General features: G+C 37.2%; 1 protein-coding gene across 1 annotated transcript; it reads left to right on the top strand.

The window, feature by feature from the left end:
* The first annotated feature begins 430 nt into the window (after positions 1 to 430).
* LOC125221214 (aldehyde dehydrogenase-like) lies at positions 431 to 8,265 on the top strand. Its single transcript, XM_048123340.1, has 10 exons — positions 431 to 769; positions 2,726 to 2,794; positions 2,870 to 2,966; positions 3,060 to 3,266; positions 3,611 to 3,726; positions 6,991 to 7,095; positions 7,171 to 7,343; positions 7,435 to 7,525; positions 7,604 to 7,753; positions 7,829 to 8,265. Exons 1-10 carry the CDS (start codon positions 578 to 580, stop codon positions 8,060 to 8,062), a joined length of 1,434 nt encoding a protein of 477 aa, XP_047979297.1. The 5' UTR covers positions 431 to 577; the 3' UTR covers positions 8,063 to 8,265.
* The last annotated feature ends 12,132 nt before the right edge of the window (positions 8,266 to 20,397 follow it).

Below are 20,397 nucleotides of genomic sequence, written 5' to 3'. Positions count from 1 at the left end.
ATCAAGAAATATGCATTCATCATAGATATGCGGACTGCATTGGATGAAAATAATAATCTTCATTATCATGTCAAAATGAGTTCTTATTTTGATTATATATTAGGGTTTATAATTATATATTACCCCCTTCTAATCTTAATATGAGAGTAGTTCAATGCACCATACTTATAAAATTACCGAATTCATTGTAGAATTTAATCCATTAAACAACATAAAATTCGCTCTGAATCTTCCCTTTGCTAAATAATTAGGTTCAATCTAAATATTACCAGTACAATTTCCTATGATGTTTATTACTACTATTAAAATGAAGCTTAGAAAAATCATGCTATAACTATGAAAAGAATTATGTCATGACGATATAAATCAACACACACAGACCTAAAATTAAAAGTAGTATTGGTAACACATGGGATGGAACGTACAAACCCTACGTTCCCCCTCTTCGGAAAAGTCACATTAACCTTTCACTATTAAGTATATCCTCTACTTTGGGAAGCACGCATACAACTGGATACATCTATCTATATATACAACTTGCATATCATTATCAATTATGAGATAGTGAGAGAGAATTATGGGTGTAGAAGCGGAAGCGACGGTGAGGGAGCTGAGAGCCGCCTACACCACCGGAAAGACCAAGAGTTTCGAGTGGCGGGCTTCGCAGTTGAGAGCTATACAGAAGATGCTCACTCTTCACAGCGAACAAATAATCCAAGCTTTGCGCTCCGATCTCAATAAACCAGAATTTGAAGCTGTTATTCATGAGGTCGGAATATTCTTTTTTATTTTATTTTCCACCGATCTTTCCTAGTTTTATCATAATCTAGCTTGGCTTAACTCAACTTCAAATTTTATTTTAATAAATTTCATTTCATAGGCTGAGTGAATTCTTTAATGTCAGACTGTGTATCATGTTGGTTCTGAGGATAAAATAACCACTCTTTTCATGGAAATCGTGTATTTTTGTAATAATTTCTATTTTTTTTTTTTTTCCAAAATCCAAGGTTTTATGAGAAAGTAGATTGTAGTTATAAGACGTCCTGTCGGAACAAACTTAAATAATTTAATCCAGTGGAGATTGCAAAATATCAAGTGTTTCAACTAGTTTAGTAGGGGAGTATCAATTCGATTCATTGAAATTTACTCCGACGATTCATTTATCTCTAAATTCAAACAAAATGGGGTTTTGAATGTTAAAATTGTATGAAAAACATATTCCGACGAAGGAGGTTCTCTCTATCCAACTCATGCCGTTGTCGCTCTCGTTACTCCTCCAATTTCCGCGATAATCCAAACGATATTAGTTGGCCTGAACCATTTCCCCAAATCACACACACTATTGCCTCATTCCCTAAATTTTTTTTCAAGAGAGATGAAGGGGGCTTTGTGGAGTGAGGGAGAAGGTTTTTAACTAGGGTTTTATTTGGAAAGCCACATATAGTGGTGGGTGAGGCGAGGGATGCGGCAAACAAACAAAGGGCAAGCAACTGAGAGTAAACTAAGCTACACCGAGCACGCGAAGCGGTTGAGAGCTCCTCTGTCTTGGAGTTATGTAGCATAAAAATGACTTAAAATGTGTGTTTTCATATTTTTCTTCTTAATTATTTCTTTTTACTTTTTTTAACTCTTTTAACTTATTTAAAAATTTAATAATCAGAAGTGCAACAAATTTATTTTTCATTTCACTTTTATGCGAATTTAATTTGGTGGGAAATGTACATCATAAGAAATTAATTACAAAGTCAAATTTTAATAAATACTAGTACTACTGCATTTAAGTTTAATGATATGCTAAACCCTTTAGCATCGTTTATTTTGTTTTATATATTTAGATTGACTCGAACACATTAGAATTATTGTTGACACATTTAATTTTACAATTTTTATTAAAATAAAATCTAAATTTGTCAATTTATTCATTTATTTGAATTTATAAAATAAAACAAACGACACTAAATATGCATTAAACTAACGTGGTGCTCATATCTAGAGTGTAGATCACCATCTATTACCATCTACTCCCTCCGTCCCACATAATTTTACACACTTTGACCCGGCACGGGTTTTAAGAAATGTAATGGAAAGTGAGTTGAAATAGTTGGTGGGATGTGGGTCCTACTTTTAAAGTATTAGTTTTATAATAAAATGTGAATAGGAATGAGTTAGTGGAATATGAGGTCCACTACCAAAAATGGTAAAAATGAAATGAGTAAAATTATGTGGGACGGACCAAAATGGAATACTGGGTAAAATTATGTGGGACTGAGGGAGTATTACTATTGTAGAGATATTCATATCTAGAGTGTAGATCACCATCTATTACTAGTGTAGCAGTACCATATTGGACCCAGCACCACAATACAATCCTATTTTGGGAAAATCCTCATCATTTGCTACGGATTCACAAAAGCAAGGTGTGGATCCACTTTCCTAATTTTAATTATTTTGTGATGTATCACATGATAGGTGTGTGTAAGTAGTATATTAAATTATCGTGTCATGTCTTTGTCGTACTAGTTTTTGGCCCTCCACCACCTACTATACGCCTATTTATTGTTTTTAACTTTTTACAGGTTTGTACAAGATTAATTGTAGTGTACTCCTCCATTGTATTTATTGTGTCGTATGTATAAGAGAAAATAGCCATTACTATGTATAAGAGAAAATAGCCATTACGTTACGGACAACTTAGATAACGTTTGTGGTTGATGATGATATATAGATTTGTGTAGTATCAGCATCATGCAAATTGGCGTTGAAGGAATTGCATCGATGGATGAAACCCCAAAAGGTAAGCTTATCTTTCTCTCTCATTAATTTTTGCATTCATGCATCAAATATTGAATTTGTCGGCTTGAAATTGCAGGTGAAAACCACATTAATCAGTTTTCCATCATCGGCCAAAATCGTGTCAGAACCTTTGGGCCTAGTGTTAATTATATCAGCATGGAACTTTCCATTTGGTAAGTGTTACTCCACTCCTGATCTGTCTGACTCTAAGTGGAGCATTTCTTATTTGGCACGAGATTTTATGCAGTTTTATATTTTGATAACAGCACTATCACTTGATCCGGTGGTGGGGGCTATCACTGCTGGTAACGTCGTCGTCTTGAAGCCATCGGAGAGTGCCCCTGCCACATCTTCACTGCTTGCTAAGCTTGTGGATAAGTACATGGACACATCAGCTGTGAAAGTGGTGGAGGGGGCAGTCGCCCAAACCACTGCATTGCTACACCAAAAATGGGATAAGATATTCTACACAGGTGAATCATTAACCATGTTATATGGATTTAATAAGATCAACACAGCAGCACAGTTATACGGATAATTATTTTGATTTAGTATGTTAGTATAATAAATAGTTGTTAGGATTGCCATGCTAACGTAATTAAGAATTAAGCCTAGTTTTTTCTTTTAAAGATGCTATATATCATTTTTTATTTAAAGGTCGTGTTACGGTGGACTCGAATCCAAGACCTGTGGTCTCAGATATTAGCACTCTACCACTACACTAACTCAAACACACTGTTGAGTTTTGTTAACACCTGTATCATAAATCTATTACCACTAGACTTACCAAATGGAGCTTTAAATATATATACTTCAGGGGGTAGCGAGGTGGGGCGTATCGTGCTAACTTACGCGGCCAAGCATCTAACTCCGGTCGTATTGGAGCTTGGTGGCAAGTGTCCAGCCGTCCTTGATTCTAATATCAATTTAAAGGTACGCTACCTTCATTATCTACATAAATTGCTCTAATTATAGTATTAAATACTGAAATGCCTATCTTTATATTTTCCTTTTTCATATCATATTTACAATAAAAATATATACTCCTTCCATACCTGAAAATTGTTAGTACATATTTTTCATTTCTGTTAGTCAACAAAATTTGTCACATTTCACTTTTTACCATTTTTGGTAGTAGACTCAAATTCCACTTACTCATTAACACTCGTCTTTTATTATAAAACTAATATTTAAAAGTAGAAACCATATTCCACTAACTTTTTCAAATCACCTTCTATTGCATATCTTAAAATCTATGTCCGATCAAAATGTAAAAAATTTAAGGAAGGAAGGGAGTAATTTTTTCTTTCTATTTTTAATGTGATGCTATGTTGATAGTTTTAACTCCTATCAATTACCTATTTTTAATGTGATGCTTTGTTGATAGTTTTAACTCCTACCAATTACCTGTTCGGTTAATAGTTTAGGCTTGTATCTCTTATTTTTATTCAAAGATTGGGGTTTTCTCGAGCTTTGCAAAAGACATCCTTTTGCAATTCTATAGAAATTGAGTGACCATTATATTAAATTGACGAAAGACAGAATGTCTTATATTTCCTCCATCTCGTAGAATTAGGTGATTTGTAGATGATGAGTTTTAATGCATAATTGATAAAATAAAATAACAAGAGAAAAAATAGTTAAAAATAAACAGTGAATAATGGGACTCATAAATGATCAAGTAAAAAAGATGGAGAAAATGTTTCGAAAAATGAAAATTGAGTATATTTTTCTGGAACGGAAGGATTATAAGTTATCAGAAGTTTATCCAAGTAACACTAGAAACCAAATCCTCACCCGATCATATCTCTCGTCAGACACTTCTTGCGCCTCTGTCGGCACATGTCTGTCGTCGACACTTCTGCAGCGGCAATTTTGCGCCACACTTCTAGCATCTGCTAGAGTTGACACTGAAAACATGTGTGTTGTGTTGACCTGAATATCTCATGTCAAAAGAATAGTTCTTCTAACTGTGCACATAAGCATTTGTTCCATAACACTGAAGCTTGTATAACAAATTATCTAGCTCATCTGGATTGTATTTGTACTACAAAATGGTCGTTTCGTTACGTCACTAAAGGGCTATTAGTTTCACAACCATGATTGGCATTTGGCAGGGAACGATCTATTGGATTAACGGACACGATGTCTAGAAAAAATTGCATATAATCTTAAGATTGATAAACACAAGTATAGTATGGCAGGGAAAGAATTCTTAATGCGAAATGTCTTTCATGATGGTTACTGTTGGAGTATGGGCTATTATTTCACAAATAATAAGCTGAGGGACTAATGTGCAAAATTGGGAAAAAAAAAGTTCAAAATAAGGGTTGGTCAACGGCTGGTTTTGGGGGTTGAGAGCTGAATGCTTCAGCTCGTTTTGTTACACCAGAGAAACGGCCACAACACTCATATATAAGCTGATCTTGGCGGTTATCAGCATTAGAAGGAGCGATACATTTTTAGTGTGAGGAAATCATTGTATTTTGAGGTGAGCTCTTGCGATTGAGCTGAGTGATTTCTTGTAGGCCTGCTTATTCGGCCGGTCCCGGTTCTAACCGGACAGGTTGACTGGTTAACCGGTTCCAATTTTTCATAAATTCTAGAACCAGAACCGGGACCGGAACCGACCGGTTCCGGTTTGGAACCGGCCGATTAAGAAATGGTCGGTTACGGTCCAGAACCTGAACTGATGTGTAGTTTTAAACTGAATTTATTTATAATTTTAAATATTCAATACTAATAAAATAATAATTCAATATCTAGAAATATAACAAATAATACCTAAAATACAAAGCAACAATAAAATAATTTTCATATATGGGTAAGAGTGATGCCAAGTGTAGTAGATCGGACTAGTTTATGTTGGCAATCCTTTAATAAAAAAGGATTTCTAAATTTAGCATTTTTTCTAAAAGGAGTTTTAAAATTGAATTCCATTTTCCTTTTTCTGATAATAAATATTCAATGGAATTGAATACTAATCGATCTTGTTGTAACTTTTATTAGTTTAATACGAAACAGTTAATAAATCATTCCCAAACAGCGTAAAATCATATATTAACTGAATTGTTACATAAATTTGTTATAAAGTTAAATTTCTATCATATGAAATGATATTGTATTTGTATACTTCTTTTGGAAATTAAAAATAAACTTATGATGTTCTAGTAGTTAGTTCATAAAAATTGGATTGGAGAAATAATTGTAGATTCAAAGCATCACGGTTTAAACATTTTAAATACTTCAGAAATCAGAGCTAGAATATGAATATTGTTTAAATTTTAAAAGCACTCAATGTTTCAGATTATTTTATTTCAATTCAATATTAATTCAATTAAGTTAGATTTATTAGTATATTAAATTATAAAAAAAATAAAATTGAATTGTAATTCAGTTCCCGGTTAGGAACCGATCAGTTCTGGTTCTAACCGGAATCGGTTTTATATAAAAAGTTGGAACTGATACTGGAACCAAAACCGGCTTTTCGATTCCTGGTTCCTCGATTAACTGGCCGGTTCCGGTTCTGGTTCTGCTTCCGGTTAATCAAAAATCGGGGAACAGTTTAAGCACCCCCAATTTCTTGTGTGTATTTTGTTGAGTGTTTTGAATCTCTCTTTTTTGTAATTCTTGTGTGTGAATGAGTAATATAGATTGAGTGCTTTTCCCGTGGATGTAGATCTCTAAGATCGAACCATGTATATCATTGTCTCTTGGTTTGATTCGTGCTTTCGATTGTTCATCGCAACTCCGATCAAGAAAGCTCAAACAATTAGTATTTCTAAAAAAGGAATGTGACTTGATTCCGACATTCTTTTTATAGTATATAGTAGTAACTCATCAGATATTTAATTTGATTTCTTTTAGTATTTCATATTTCGATGTGAAACAACTCACTTGTGAATATCTCAACAAACTTGAAGTGATTTGAATCTTTTGAGGCTGGCCCGATTTATTGGAGTCACCAAACATGCAATCGAAAATAGTACATGCTAGATAGCTCATGGATCAGATATTTAATTTTTATTCTTATAGAATATCTCAACAAACTTGAAGTGATTTGAATCTTTTGAGGCTGGCCCGATTTATTGGAGTCACCAGACATGCAATCGAAAATAGTACATGCTAGATAGCTCATGGATCAGATATTTAATTTTTATTCTTATAGTAATGACTAATGTGTAACTTGATTAAAAGGTAGCGGCAAGAAGAATAATTGCCGGCAAATGGGGCTGCAACAGTGGGCAAGCCTGCATTTCCCCTGACTACATAATCACTACAAAAGACTTTGTTTCTCAACTGGTAATAACTAATAGTACTGTTATCAACTCTTTACTCCACATATTTCACATCTACTCACATTGTAAATATATTCAGGTAAATATTATGTCAGTTGAACTGGAGAAATTCTTCGGAAAAGAACCTCTGCAGTCAAAGGAATTGTCAAGTATCATCAACGCCCACCATTTTAACCGCTTGGTTAAATTTTTGGACGATGGACAAGTGTCTGGTAAGATCGTTTGTGGAGGCGAACGCGATGTATCGAATCTGTAAGTTTACAATTTGAGTTTGTTGGTTAAAGAATAATGATATAGTAGTACTACTCAATCTAACCTCTCATGCATGTTGTTTAATTACCAGCAAGATTGCTCCGACGATTATATTGGACGTCTCAAGAGATTCTATCATGATGGACGAGGAAATTTTCGGTCCAATACTTCCCATAATAACGGTAAAAGCTTGTCATTTTATTAACTGTTCTCCTTGATGTGCTGAGGAGTGTAGGATAGTAATGTTTTATATACTGAAGGTTGATAAGATTGAGGAGTGTTTTGGTGTGATCAATGGTAAGGAGAAGCCACTAGCGGCATATCTCTTTACGAACGACAAAAAGCTAGAGGAGAAGTTCGTTGCAAACATATCAGCGGGTGGTATGATCATCAATGATACTATTCTACATGTAAGTCCTTCTTTGCATAATACTATATGGACTCACAGACTCAAAAGAACTAGACATTTGAACGTGTGTTTGCAGTTTCTAGAGTTGGGTTTACCTTTTGGAGGTGTAGGCGAAAGCGGGATGGGAGCATATCATGGCAAGTTCTCATTTGATGCTTTCAGCCACAAGAAGCCTGTCTTAAAACGGAGTTTTGCAATTGATATATCTGCTAGATATCCACCTTACACGCCCGGAAAACGTCGTTTTCTCAGCGCAGTCGTACAAGGCAATTTACTTGACATTCTTCGGTCATTGGGCAGTTGTTGGTAACTTCTAGTTCTTGCATTTTTAGTTGATCGGCTAAGAATGACTACTACTAAATTATTCGTATAGATGTTAGGGTATGTGTGTAACGCCCCACTTTTTCAAACCCTAATTTTCGGGTTATAAATTTTTTGCATTAAATGCCTTAAATGCTATGATATGTGGATTAATTGATGAGTGATTAATTACATGATGTCTTTGTGACCTAATTGCGTATGGGAGTTGAGATTGAGTTGAATAGTCAACTTGTTGATAATATGACGTGGCGTTGAAAAGTCAAAGATGTGGAAAATATGACATGGCCGTGGAATGGTCAAAGTCGTGGAAAATGTGAAGTGGAAGTGAAATTCGAATATGTGAATATTTGATGCGGAGTAATATAATCGTGGTGAATTATTTTCCTAAGGGATGAGTGAGAATTTAATACGAGCATTATTTAATTATGTGGAATTTTCGACCCCTCCTATTTAATGGAAAGAAATCCTATTTTTCTTGGATTTAATTATCGCTTGGGATAATTATCTGAATTAAATCCAAAGTCCGATTATTCCTTATATTTTATGAAATTTTCGAAAATCCATAAGTTGTTCCTAGAGGGATTTTTCGAAAATCCTTAATATGGGAGAAGATAATTTTTATTATATTATTTGATCCCTTATTTATTCTCTTCCATGAATAAATATAAATATGCTTGAATATCTTACCATATCTTGCCAAATCTAAGAAGATCTTGTCATATCCTAATTAAATTAGGATTTGAAATTAAATCTCTTGTGAGAAAGGCATAGAAATCGCCTACTTCCTTTTAATTGGAGAGGATTTAATTATTTTATTTTGCTCCGTGATATTTTATTCTACTCCGTAAAATATTCAAATTAAATCATAGGCTAATTTAATAGCCTAGAATTCGAATTCCCTATTATTTCTCTTCAAATTTTCGGCCTCTTCAACAAACAAATCTACTCCAAATCTTTCATTATTTAATTGTTGGAGTATATCTTAACCTCTATAAATAGGAGAGAAATCCTAAACCTAATTCATCAGAAAACCGACGCCCCACTTCTCCCAAAATTTCGAAAATCACTCTCCCACTCTCTCCAAAAATTTCTTCTACTTTCTTCAAGATTTCTTCATCAATTGAGAAGAATCCAAGTTGAAATTCAAGAGTTTATTGAAGAATCAAGGCTATAACTTGTTTCTACCGTTCGTTCTTTTGGAAAAGGTACTTTAATTTTGATCTCCTCTTCTTCTACCGATTAATCGGTGTTCTTGAGTCCACATGCATTTAGATTGAGTGAAGGGGAACTAAATTGATGAATTTGGGATGCATATAAGCGTGTGTGTGCGTGAGCGTGTGTGTGTGTGTGTGCGTGAGCGTGCACATGTGTGGTGTTCGTGTGCGTGTGTTGTGTGTGTGTAGAACACTCATGCGCGACACGATTTAATGGTGAATTTGGAGTTTTTATTCGAATAAAATTGATATGCTAATCGTACTTCGATTTTTGAATGATGGTATTAAAGATTTATCGATGGGAAAAAGGGAAACGTGGGAACATGCATGATTTGAAATCAATGTTCGAAACTGATTTATGATACGCCTAATTTAAAGGTGATACTTCGCGCTCTCAGCGTGATAAACGAGGAGAAGAGAATACTTTCGAGCTAAGCCGACGAGGTGGGCTTTCTTTTAAAATAAGGACATTGTCCTAAACTGATATTGATGAGAATGAAATATGTGTTATCATGCCTTGATTTGTTTTGTCGTGCCTATCCCTCGTGGCTATGCCACTATTGATTTAATCGAATTCGGATCCTTGTAGAGCCGCAAACTCTACTTGGGTTAGTGTACACCAATGTTAGACCGAGTGTCAGCGTACGGGTTGGCCGGTCTAGTGACCTGGATTGCGGCCGCATTCCTTGTCATGTAGAATGAGGATATGGTAAACGTCGATGTGAAAAATGGTTGCGCGACCGTGATATTTGATAAAGAATATATTGTGGTGCCTCGGGCCTTTCTAAAGATAAAACCCCGATGGACACTTGAAAATGGCATGATAACTATTTTTTTTTGTGATAAAACTGTTTTCGGCAATGAGCCCACTGAGTATGATTATAGTACTCAGCCCTGCATGTGTTTTCCCTATGTGCAGGTTGAGCGGTGACGAGCGGGCGGCGGTGTTGAGTAGGAAATAATAACATGATCTGTTGGAACTTTAAGTGTCGTTGTGTCTCCGTACAACTTCACTTCTCTCTTGGTCGCTTCCGCTATATTATGAAAACTTGTGATCTATTGGTTGGGTTTAAATTCTTTTATTTCGTGGGAATATTTTGGATATGGAACAGTTGGAATTATTTTGGAAACTTTGATAAGCATTTATTGCGATAGCCTTTTTGTTGGATTCCTTTGCTAAGGCATTATTCTTCTTCTACTTAATTGTGCATTAAATGCTCTAGTAAAATTGCCCTTATATGAGACCCTAGCCCATGATCTTTGTTGCATTCAAGTTACCTAGATAGCGATCGCCATTATTATTGTACCCTAGAATGGCGGGTCGTTACAATGTGCCTCTGTGTGTGTGTGTGTGTGTGTGTGTTATATGGGAATTTATTCCAGAAAATATGTACTTCAATTATTGTGTGGCAAGATGATTTGGTCTCCTCATCATAGACATACATTAAAGTGACGTTCGATTTCCAAGATAAAATAATACCAAGATATAATTTAGGATTGAGTTGTGAGATTATTTTAGTCACATGAGGTTATCTATGACCAGTTATTCTAAAATTATCCATCTAGGATTGAGTCGTGAGGTTGAATCTCAGGAACCAAACACACTACAAATTTGATCCTGGATACAATCTTGCAAACCGAACACCCCATAAAAGGATCTCAAAAACGATTAATTATTTATTTAAAAGATTAATTCTCAATTTGCATTGAGACAACACCAAAACAACTGTAATCCTGCATTAGATTAATTATTTATTATTGGACTAAATTACTCTTATTATCGTAACCTTGCTCATATATAATACAAGAGGACATAATAATTACTAATCTAATGAATAGTTTTAATACATAAATAAATTATGTACTCCATGTAGTATGCACGAATAACGGTTGAATCCCTACGTCCATAAATTATGTATGTAGTATCCAAACCAAATTAATTTTTTAATTTATAGTGATTAATTATAATTTCTTTCTCAAATGCTCCTTACGTCCATAAAAATATATAGTCTTATTTGTGGACGGCACAGGTTTTAATCAGAAAAGAAAAGAAAACGTAGGTAAAGGAAGAAAAGTAGGTAGAGAATATGAAAGAGAAGAAAAAGTGGATACAGTATTGGCGAAAAAAATTTCATTTTCAGAAATGCGACTACTTTTTTGGACACCCCAAAATAGTAAAATAGGACTATTTTTTGTGGAGGAGTACAAATAGCCCAATAAAATTTATTCATTTTAGTAAGTACTCGATGCCATTATATCTTTGAAATAACTAGTAAGTCCAGGCTTCTTGAACTGAGCAATAAATAAGTGAGTCAATCCCTCATCAGACATGAGCACCTAAATCCGAGGAACTTTGTTGAGGAAGTCCTACGAAAGATAGTCTGAGCCCTGCAAACTGCATTACAAGAACCGAAATTGATCTCATTGAGTGTCCAAAATCTTTTGAGAAAGCAATCCAAAATAATGGCGGCTTACCTTTGATCTCATACTCAAACCATCAAGGTGGTTGAACTTCCTTCTTTCAGATTGATAGCGCACTTTCAGCTCATCAAACGAGCATGCATCTTCAGCAGTTTCACTTTCCTCATTCTCGTGGAATTTGGTCAGAGTTTGGCCGTCAGGAACTGGAAGAACTCCATTCAATGGTCAGGTCTCATCAGAACCAGCAGTAGACTTGCATGTTTGCAACCAAAACCCACATGCTTGCAAGCTCATTTTCTAGATTCTCTTCATGCCTGATGCCTCTTTGCCTCATCAAGTCTCTTTTGCAGATCAGCTTCGACTTTATCTCTTTCAGATAATGCAGCAACCAAAGAGGCCTACCTGTGCAAGAAGCTGAGACTTTGTAAAGGCACCACAAATGCACTCTTTATCATTCCAATGGTTGAATATAGAGCATCACTCCTCGTTGGAATATAAAGCATAAAATTATAAAATCTCACTCATGGTAAATTAGTAATTAGAATTATTATGCCAACTCGGAATAGGCTCATCTTGGCCCCAGTGTATCCAGTGGAAATATGATATCGACTGTCAATTGCAAATCAAGACCAAGATACTTGCTGAGCAGCGGAAGTTCCAAAACCAGCATATAGAGAAGAAGAAACTATAGTCATATGCCATATTCTTTTCTCCAGAAAACAATCTAATTGTCACCAACCTGAAGTTTCAGACACCTATTGATGAGAGACTTCTCATCCAAAATCTGTCATGAAAGTAAAAGAAGATAATTAAAGCTTTGAAAGATTCCCACAGATACCACTTTCTTTATCGGTGCAATTTAAGAGTTTTGTACACCTCACCTTGTTTTGAGAAGCCTTAATTTCAACATGCTTACTTCGTTGGGCAAATTTAAGAGTGTTATGTGTTTCTTCAGTATTGCTAGAGGCTGGAGTAACTGTACAGATGAGCTGCAAAAAGTTCATGCAAAAAATAAAATTTTTACTAACAGAAACCTCGTAGATAACGTTCAACAGAAATAAGAAGTTTTTAGTGTAGATTTACAAACTTATGAATCACAACTTACTGAGACTCGGCCATGGCCACTAAGAGATGACTGCAACAACCGTGTAAGTTTTGAATCTCGATAAGGTACATGAGTGGATTTTCCATCTGTTAATTTGGATATCACCTGGAGAGATGAATGCATTGATCATGTTAACTGAATGCAGTATGACACACACAGAAAGTTGAAGTCCAAATTATTTCAATGAATGTTCCAGCAAACTCATAACTCATTTATCATAGCAGATGATGGTATCAAATAAGGCAAAAAGACTAGACCTAACATGTTCCCTTTAAAGCCCAACAGTCTATTCCTGAAACCCATGCATCATGTTATCCAGATATTTATTTGGTTAGAGCTTTTCATGTTCAATGCCAAAGCCAATTCTGCTATTTCCGGTAGAGTACATGCACAGTAAGCACTATAAGAGCTGTAATACCAAAGTGAATATGGCGTGGCTTCTGCTGCTGAGTAAGTTGAAGTTATTAGAACCCACGTGTCTATGCTCTGCATCTATATTGACAGAAAAAAGTTAAAATTTCTGTTAGCAAGAAAATAATCACAGCAGCAGAACAAGGGGAGTGGGGAGATGTTTCCATAGGTAAATACAGGCATTGAATGTTAAGGATATAAAAGTGGTGGAGAGCAAAATTGCATTTAAGAACAGGACACTTCGTCTGAACAACTGAGAGTCCAGTGACTTTGATCCGCGGGACTCTCGCTACTTTTAGTTAAAATTCTTTTTTGTACTTGTTGAATTTATGTGGACCATTATTCTTTGGGCTTGATCTATTTTTATGTCTGGGCTGTTATCCTTATTGGACTTAGCCCAGAAGCCCAATCACTTAAGTGAGATGGCTTGATTCTTGCCACGTGTCTCATTCACCCGGATTGTGATCTCTGCCGTTGGATCAAGGGTTTGTTGATGTGTGTTTGTTATGTGAGGAGTGAGCCGGTTTTGTTTTCACTACTCTTCTTTGATACACTCTCTCTCTACACTCTGAAAATCTCCATCTTCTCTCTACATCTCTGATTGCTTCTCTGGCTGATTCCTTGAGATTATTCATCATTCCTGAGTGAATATTCGAGTGCTGAGTTGTGGGAAGGCAACTGCTTCGGTTGCTTGTTGTGTGAGAACTAGGGTTTCTGTTTTGAGGCTGTTTCTGTGACCTAATCCGGTGTGAAGGAGTGGTGTGGTGAAGGTATCGACGGTGTGAGGGTAGACTCCAGTTGATTCATCATTGCTCCCTTGGATTCGGTTTCTAGTAGAATAGATCTGGGCTATGTGGCGGGTTCTGAGCCATATTTTGTGATCTATTCTGCTTGGTTCCTCTCTCTGTGTTAGTTTCTTGTATTTGATCCGAAAGGATCTTGTGTTGTAATTCTAACAAGTTTCTTGAGTGTGTAGGTACTCCAAGAAGTCAAGGTTGCTCAAGAACCCTAGATAGAACTTGTTACTGTAATTGTAATAGTTGTGAGGGCTTCTTCTTTGTAACTTGTATACATATCAGTCGCGTGGTTGGAGTTTGACTGAGCTCCCTTAATGAAGAACAAAGAGGTCTTGGTAATTAGTGAATCTGTCCCTAATCTGATCCCTACAGTGGTATCAGAGCCACGGGGGGATTAGGGTTGCACGCCAAGTCGCATAAGGAGGTGGGCAAGTGGGATCCTCCTTCGAGTGAGGGTTCGCTCTGGTAAATTGGCTTTATCTCCTGGTTTTAATTTTCTGTTTAGCGCCACCTATAGGCTTGGGATCTTGTTTTCTGGTAGATAGTCTCTGGCAAAGACTTAGGTCTCTTTGTGCTTTCTGTTTTTTCTGTGTTGCTTCCGCTGGTTCTTGTGCTCTGTGATCGCGTGATCTAATTTTACTTGACCACCAAGCACTTATACTGCCCAAGTGACCCCCTGCGCCTTCCACAAGCGAGTGATTGCGAGCTGGGATAGCCTTGGCCAGTGTTGCTCGTGACAGTCAAGGATTTGAGATCCTTTATGTTGTGTGAAAGCCCTGCTCCTGTGTTTGTGTTGCTGGTGAATGTCTTTGTGTTGTCAGGTGTGTAAGTTTGTGTGTTTCAGTCTTGCCTCCTGTGTTCTGGCAAAAATTGTTGTAAAAATGTCTCAGCCTGTGGGTTTGGTTCCTTATAATGGTAAAAATGATTTTGCTATTTGGAAACAGAAAATGAAGTGTGTTTTGATTCATTTTTTTTGAGGTTGTTATTGGCTCTTTACCTGAGGATACTGCCCAGGATAGGAAATATGAGATGAATGAGTTGGCTAGGGCCACTATTGTGCTAAACTTGTCTGATTCTGTGATTAGGAAGGTTGATCATGTTGAATCTGCTTCTGAAATGTGGAAATTGCTTGATACTCTGTTCACTGAAACTTCTATGTCCTCAAGGATGTATTTGCTTGAAAAATTGTTTAAGTTTAAGCTTGATCTTGCTAAGGACATAGATGATAATGTTGATAGGTTTTAGAAGCTAGTTCAAGATATTAAAAGATCTGGTGACACCACAATAGATGCTTATACCAGCATTGCCCTAATGAATGCCATTCCTGACTCCTATAGTGATGTTAAAGTTGCCATTAAGTATGGCAGGGACTCTGCTCCTCTGGATCTGATTGTTAGCTCCCTAAAATCTAAGGAACTTGAACTTAGGGAAAGAGCTGCTGATAAGAATGCCTATAACAAAGTGTTTAATGTTAGAGGTAGGTCCAAAACCAGAGGGGGGAATGAATCAGGTGGTGGCTCTAACTCAGGTAATAATGGCAAGAAAAAGTACAGGTCTAGGTCCAGAAGTAAGGATCCTAAGACCTATAGGAAGTGTTTTAACTGTGGGGATGTAGGGCACTATAAAAAGGAGTGCACTAAACCAAAAAAGTATAAATTCCAGAATAATAATTCCCAGGTTGAACCTCTTGTCAATGTGGCTACTTATGATAACATGAATGATTCTGTGTTTATGGTGCATGATCTGCCTTTTGTGAATGCTTCTCCTGCATGTCCCTTTACTACTAATGATTGGCTATGTGACTCTGGTTGTACCTATCATGTGACTCTGGTTATGTGCTCAACTTGAAGGATGTCAGATATGTTCCAGATCTGTGCTATAACTTGATGTCTTGTACTGCTCTTGAAAATGAGGGTATGGGGGGAAAGTGGGGAGAAGGCTGCATGAAAATTTGCAAAGGGTCTATGTGTCTGTTCAAAGCTAACAAAAAATGTGGTTTATATGTCTGTACTGCTGTGCCTCTTTCATGTGAAAAAGCCTATGCCAATGTAGTTAAAAATGATAGAACCATGTTGTGGCACAATAGGCTTGGCCAAATGAGTGCTAAAGGCCTGAGTATTCTGAAAAAGCATGCCATCTTGTCTGATAATGATGTCCATAGTGAGTTGCCTTTCTGTGATTCTTGTGTGCTGGGTAAACAACATAGAGTTTCTTTCCCTGCTACTCCTGCACCTGCTAATGTGAGTAAATGTATTTTGGAATACTTGCATATGGATGTTTGGGGTCCTGCTTCTGTGTCTTCTCACTCTGGATGTGTGTATTTCTTGTCTGTGATTGATGATTTCTCAAGAAAAGTGTGGTGTTTTTTGATGAGACACAAGTCTGATGTTTTTGAAAAACTTAAAACTTGGAAAATCTTGATAGAAACTCAAACTGGTAAGAAAATCAAGGCTATTAGAACTGACAATGGCCTAGAGTTTTGCAATAATCAAATGGATGACTTGTGTGATGGCTTTGGTATTAAAAGACATAAAACTGTACCATATACTCCTCAGCAAAATGGGGTTGCTGAGAGAATGAACAGAACTCTTCTTGAAAAAGTGAGATGCATGCTATCTAAGTCTGGATTGTCTAAAAAGTTTTGGGGTGAGGCTTTATTAACTGCTACTTATTTGGTAAATAGGTCTCCTTCTGTGCCTCTGGTTGGTCAGTGTCCTGAATATGTGTTCTATGGAAAACCCTTAATTTTTCTCACCTAAGGGTCTTTGGCTGTTCTGCTTTTGTGCATACCAAGTCTGATAAACTTGAGCCTAGGTATAGGAAAGGTGTCTTCCTAGGGTACCCTGAGGATGTCAAAGGTTATAGGGTCTGGCTAAGGGATGAACCTGGGTTTAAGGTCATCATAAGCAGGGATGTAGTCTTCAATGAAGATGAATTCCCCTTCTTAAGATTAACAAGTACCCCAGATCACACAGATGTGGACAGTGAGCTTCTTAGTGAGGTGGAGTCCACAGATTCACTCACTGCAGTGGAGCCTCTCAATGATGCTCCAAGTGAGGTGGAGTAGCCTTTCTGGAACTCTTATCCAGTCCTTATGCCTAATGAGACTCCTGATGAAAGACAGCCAAATGTTGTTCATAATAATGTGCCTGCCCAGATTACTTGTGACAATGTGCCTGATATGCATGATAGTCCTGCTAGAAATGCTCCTCCTGCCCCTGTCCAAAATGTGATTAATAGCCCTCCTGGTATTCAGAATGCCATTGATGTTCCTAACTTACAGGATTATGTGCTTGCTAGAGATAGAGCTAGAAGAACTAATGTTAAGAAACCTGTTATGTTTGATGGCTTTGTTGGTTTAGTTGCTCTTATAAACTTAGCTTTCAATGTGTCATGAGTCAGATGGGGATGAACCCCAAACTTACAAGCAAGCTACTAAATCTAAATTTTGGAGTCAGTGGCATAAAGCCATGTTGGAGGAGATGCACTCTTTGAAAATTAACCTTACTTGGATCCTTGTACCTTTGCCTCCTGGTGCATCTGTGGTTGATTGCAGGTGGCTTTATAAATTGAAAAATGAGGTGGAGGGCCTTAGGTACAAGGCTAGACTAGTGGCAAAAGGCTTTACCCAACAAGAGGGGGTAGATTATACAGAGATTTTTGCCCCTGTTGTTAAATTTACCACTGTGAGATTAATGCTTGCCTTATGTGCTCATTTTAATTGGGAATTAAAACAGATGGATGTTAAGACTGTCTTCTTGCATGGTGACTTAGACAAACCTATTTACATGAAACAACCTGAAGGCTTTGTTGATCCCAAGTTTCCTAATCATGTGTGTTTGTTGAAGAAGGCCCTGTATGGTTTGAAGCAATCTCCCAGGTAGTGGAACATCAAGTTCAATAATTGTATGCATAAGTTAGGTTTTGTGAGAAGTACCTTTGATGCATGCTTGTATATTAAAGATCTTGATTCTGTTCCTGTGTTTCTTTTGCTATATGTGGATGATATGCTAATTATGGGACCTTGTTTGAAAACTATTAAGGTTGTGCAATCTTCCTTGAGTGATAACTTTGACATGAAAGATTTAGGGGATGCTCAGAAAATTCTTGGCATATGCATTGTGAGAGATGGGAAACAGTGTTCTCTTGTTCTGCATCAGGAACCTTATGTGTATAAAGTGTTGAAGAAATTTAACATGTTTGATGCTAAGCCTACTTCTGTTCCCCTTGCTGCTCATTTTATGTTGAGTAAAGATTTGTGCCCTAAGTCTCAGTTTGATATTGATGCCATGAAGAAAGTCCTTTATGCTAATGCTATTGGATCAGTGATGTACTTGATGGTCAGCACTAGGCCTGACATTGCCTATGCTGTGTCTTGCCTTAGTAGATATATGGCAAACCCTGGTTCTGTTCATTGGGAGGCTTTGAAGTGGCTTCTGAGATATCTTAAGCACACTGCCAAGTATGGGTTGTGTTACTCTAAATGTGATGATGGTGTTTTACTAACTGGCTTTGTGGATTCCAACTATGCTAATGACAGAGATAAGAGGAAGTCAACTACCTCCTATGTATGTGTTTACTGTTTGCAGGTCATGTGTTAGTTGGAAGTCACAGTTACAACATATAGTGGCTTTGTCTACTACTGAGTCAGAATATATTGCTATCACTGAGGCAATGAAAGAAGCTGTTTGGTTAAAGGGAATTCTCTCTGAACTTAAGTTTGTGAATGAATCTCCTATTGTGTTTTCTGATTCTCAATCTGCTATTCAGTTATGTAAAAACCCTGTTTTTCATGATAGGACAAAACATATTGATGTGAGATTTCATTACATTAGAGATATTGTTGAAAAAGGTGAAATTTTTCTTCAAAAGGTGCACACTGACAAAAACCCTGCTGACATGGGAACTAAATGCTTACCTGTTGATAAACTGCTCACCTGCATTAGGATTTTGCATTTTGATTGTAGCTAGCATGTGCATGTCCCGGGGGTAAGCCCTAGTTGACTCTGTGATCCTTGGCTCTTTGAGATCACTAGGCATGAAAGACCTACAAGACTAGTTGGTTTACCATTGGTGACCTTCTTGTGATCTTGTTAGGCAATATTGTGGTTACTTCCATGACTAATGAGCATTAGTGCTCTCTGGTGTCAAGATCTAACCTTGTGGGAAATGATGAGAAAATGCCTTAGCCTTTAGCCTATGATTAGTTTCCTAGAATAAGAGTCCAAGGTGGAGTATGTTGAATTTATGTGGACCATTATTCTTTGGGCTTGATCTATTTTTATGTCTGGGTTGTTATCCTTATTGGATTTAACCCGGATTGATTCTTGCCACGTGTCTCCTTCACCCGGATTGTGAATCTCTGCCGTTGGATCAAGGGTTTGTTGATGTGTGTTTATTACGTGAGGAGTGAGCCGGTTTTGTTTTCACTACTCTTCTTTGATACACTCTCTCTCTACACTCTGAAACTCTCCATCTTCTCTCTACATCACCGATTGATTCTCCGGCTGATTCCTTGAGATTATTCATCATTCCTGAGTGAATATTAGAGTGCTGAGTTGTGGGAAGGCAACTACTTCGGTTGCTTGTTGTGTGAGAAACAGGGTTTCTGTTTTGAGGCGGTTTCTGTGACCTAATCCGGTGTGAAGGAGTGGTGTGGTGAGGGTATCGACGGTGTGAGGGTAGACTCCAGTTGATTCATCGTTGCTCCCTTGGATTCGGGTTCTGAGCCATATTTTGTGATTTGTTCTGCTTGGTTCCTCTCTCTGTGTTAGTTTCTTGTATTTGATCCGAAAGGATCTTGTGTTGTAATTCTAACAAGTTTCTTGAGTGTGTAGGTACTCCAAGAAGTCAAGGTTTCTCAAGAACCCTAGATAGAACTTGTTACTGTAATTGTAATAGTTGTGAGGGCTTCTTCTTTGTAACCTGTATACATATCAGTCGCGTGGTTGGAGTTTGACTGAGCTCCCTTAATGAAGAACAAAGAGGTCTTGGTAATTAGTGAATCCGTCCCTAATCTGATCCCTACAATACTAAACACAAGAAAAAAAAATGCCTTTTGAAAGAGGGTGTGGATGAGTTTATCATTGCGAGTCAATTTACCTTCACCGTATGCTATTAGAGAAAGAGCATGGGTAGGTGACAGTACCACCTCTTCTTTAATGGCATTGGCAGTCCGCGGAACCCTTACGTACGCCGAGGCGCTAGCCCTCGCACTGGATGTAGAGGCAGCAATGCCAAAGGAGAAGAGTGCGGGGAACACCGCAATGACATTACCCCCGCCACGTCCTAACCATGACAAGAGGAGATGGGAGGAGAGTAGGATCCACCATGACAATAAGCGATACCGCCCCAACGGAGGAGGACAGACTTCGTT

Source organism: Salvia hispanica, chromosome 4 (assembly GCF_023119035.1).
Source record: "Salvia hispanica cultivar TCC Black 2014 chromosome 4, UniMelb_Shisp_WGS_1.0, whole genome shotgun sequence".
Classification (NCBI taxonomy): domain Eukaryota; kingdom Viridiplantae; phylum Streptophyta; class Magnoliopsida; order Lamiales; family Lamiaceae; genus Salvia; species Salvia hispanica.
Note: the sequence above shows the minus strand (reverse complement) of the source record. Positions and strands in the feature narration are given on the sequence as shown.

What these genes read in the sequence shown, in the direction of transcription:
- LOC125221214 (XM_048123340.1), top strand. Translation starts at nt 578, where the DNA reads ATGGGTGTAGAAGCGGAAGCGACGGTGAGGGAGCTGAGAGCCGCCTAC. An exon ending in TTGAAGCTGTTATTCATGAG is followed by an intron (nt 770 to 2,725) that starts GTCGGAATATTC and finishes GATGATATATAG; the next exon opens with ATTTGTGTAGTATCAGCATC. An exon ending in CAATACTTCCCATAATAACG is followed by an intron (nt 7,526 to 7,603) that starts GTAAAAGCTTGT and finishes TATATACTGAAG; the next exon opens with GTTGATAAGATTGAGGAGTG.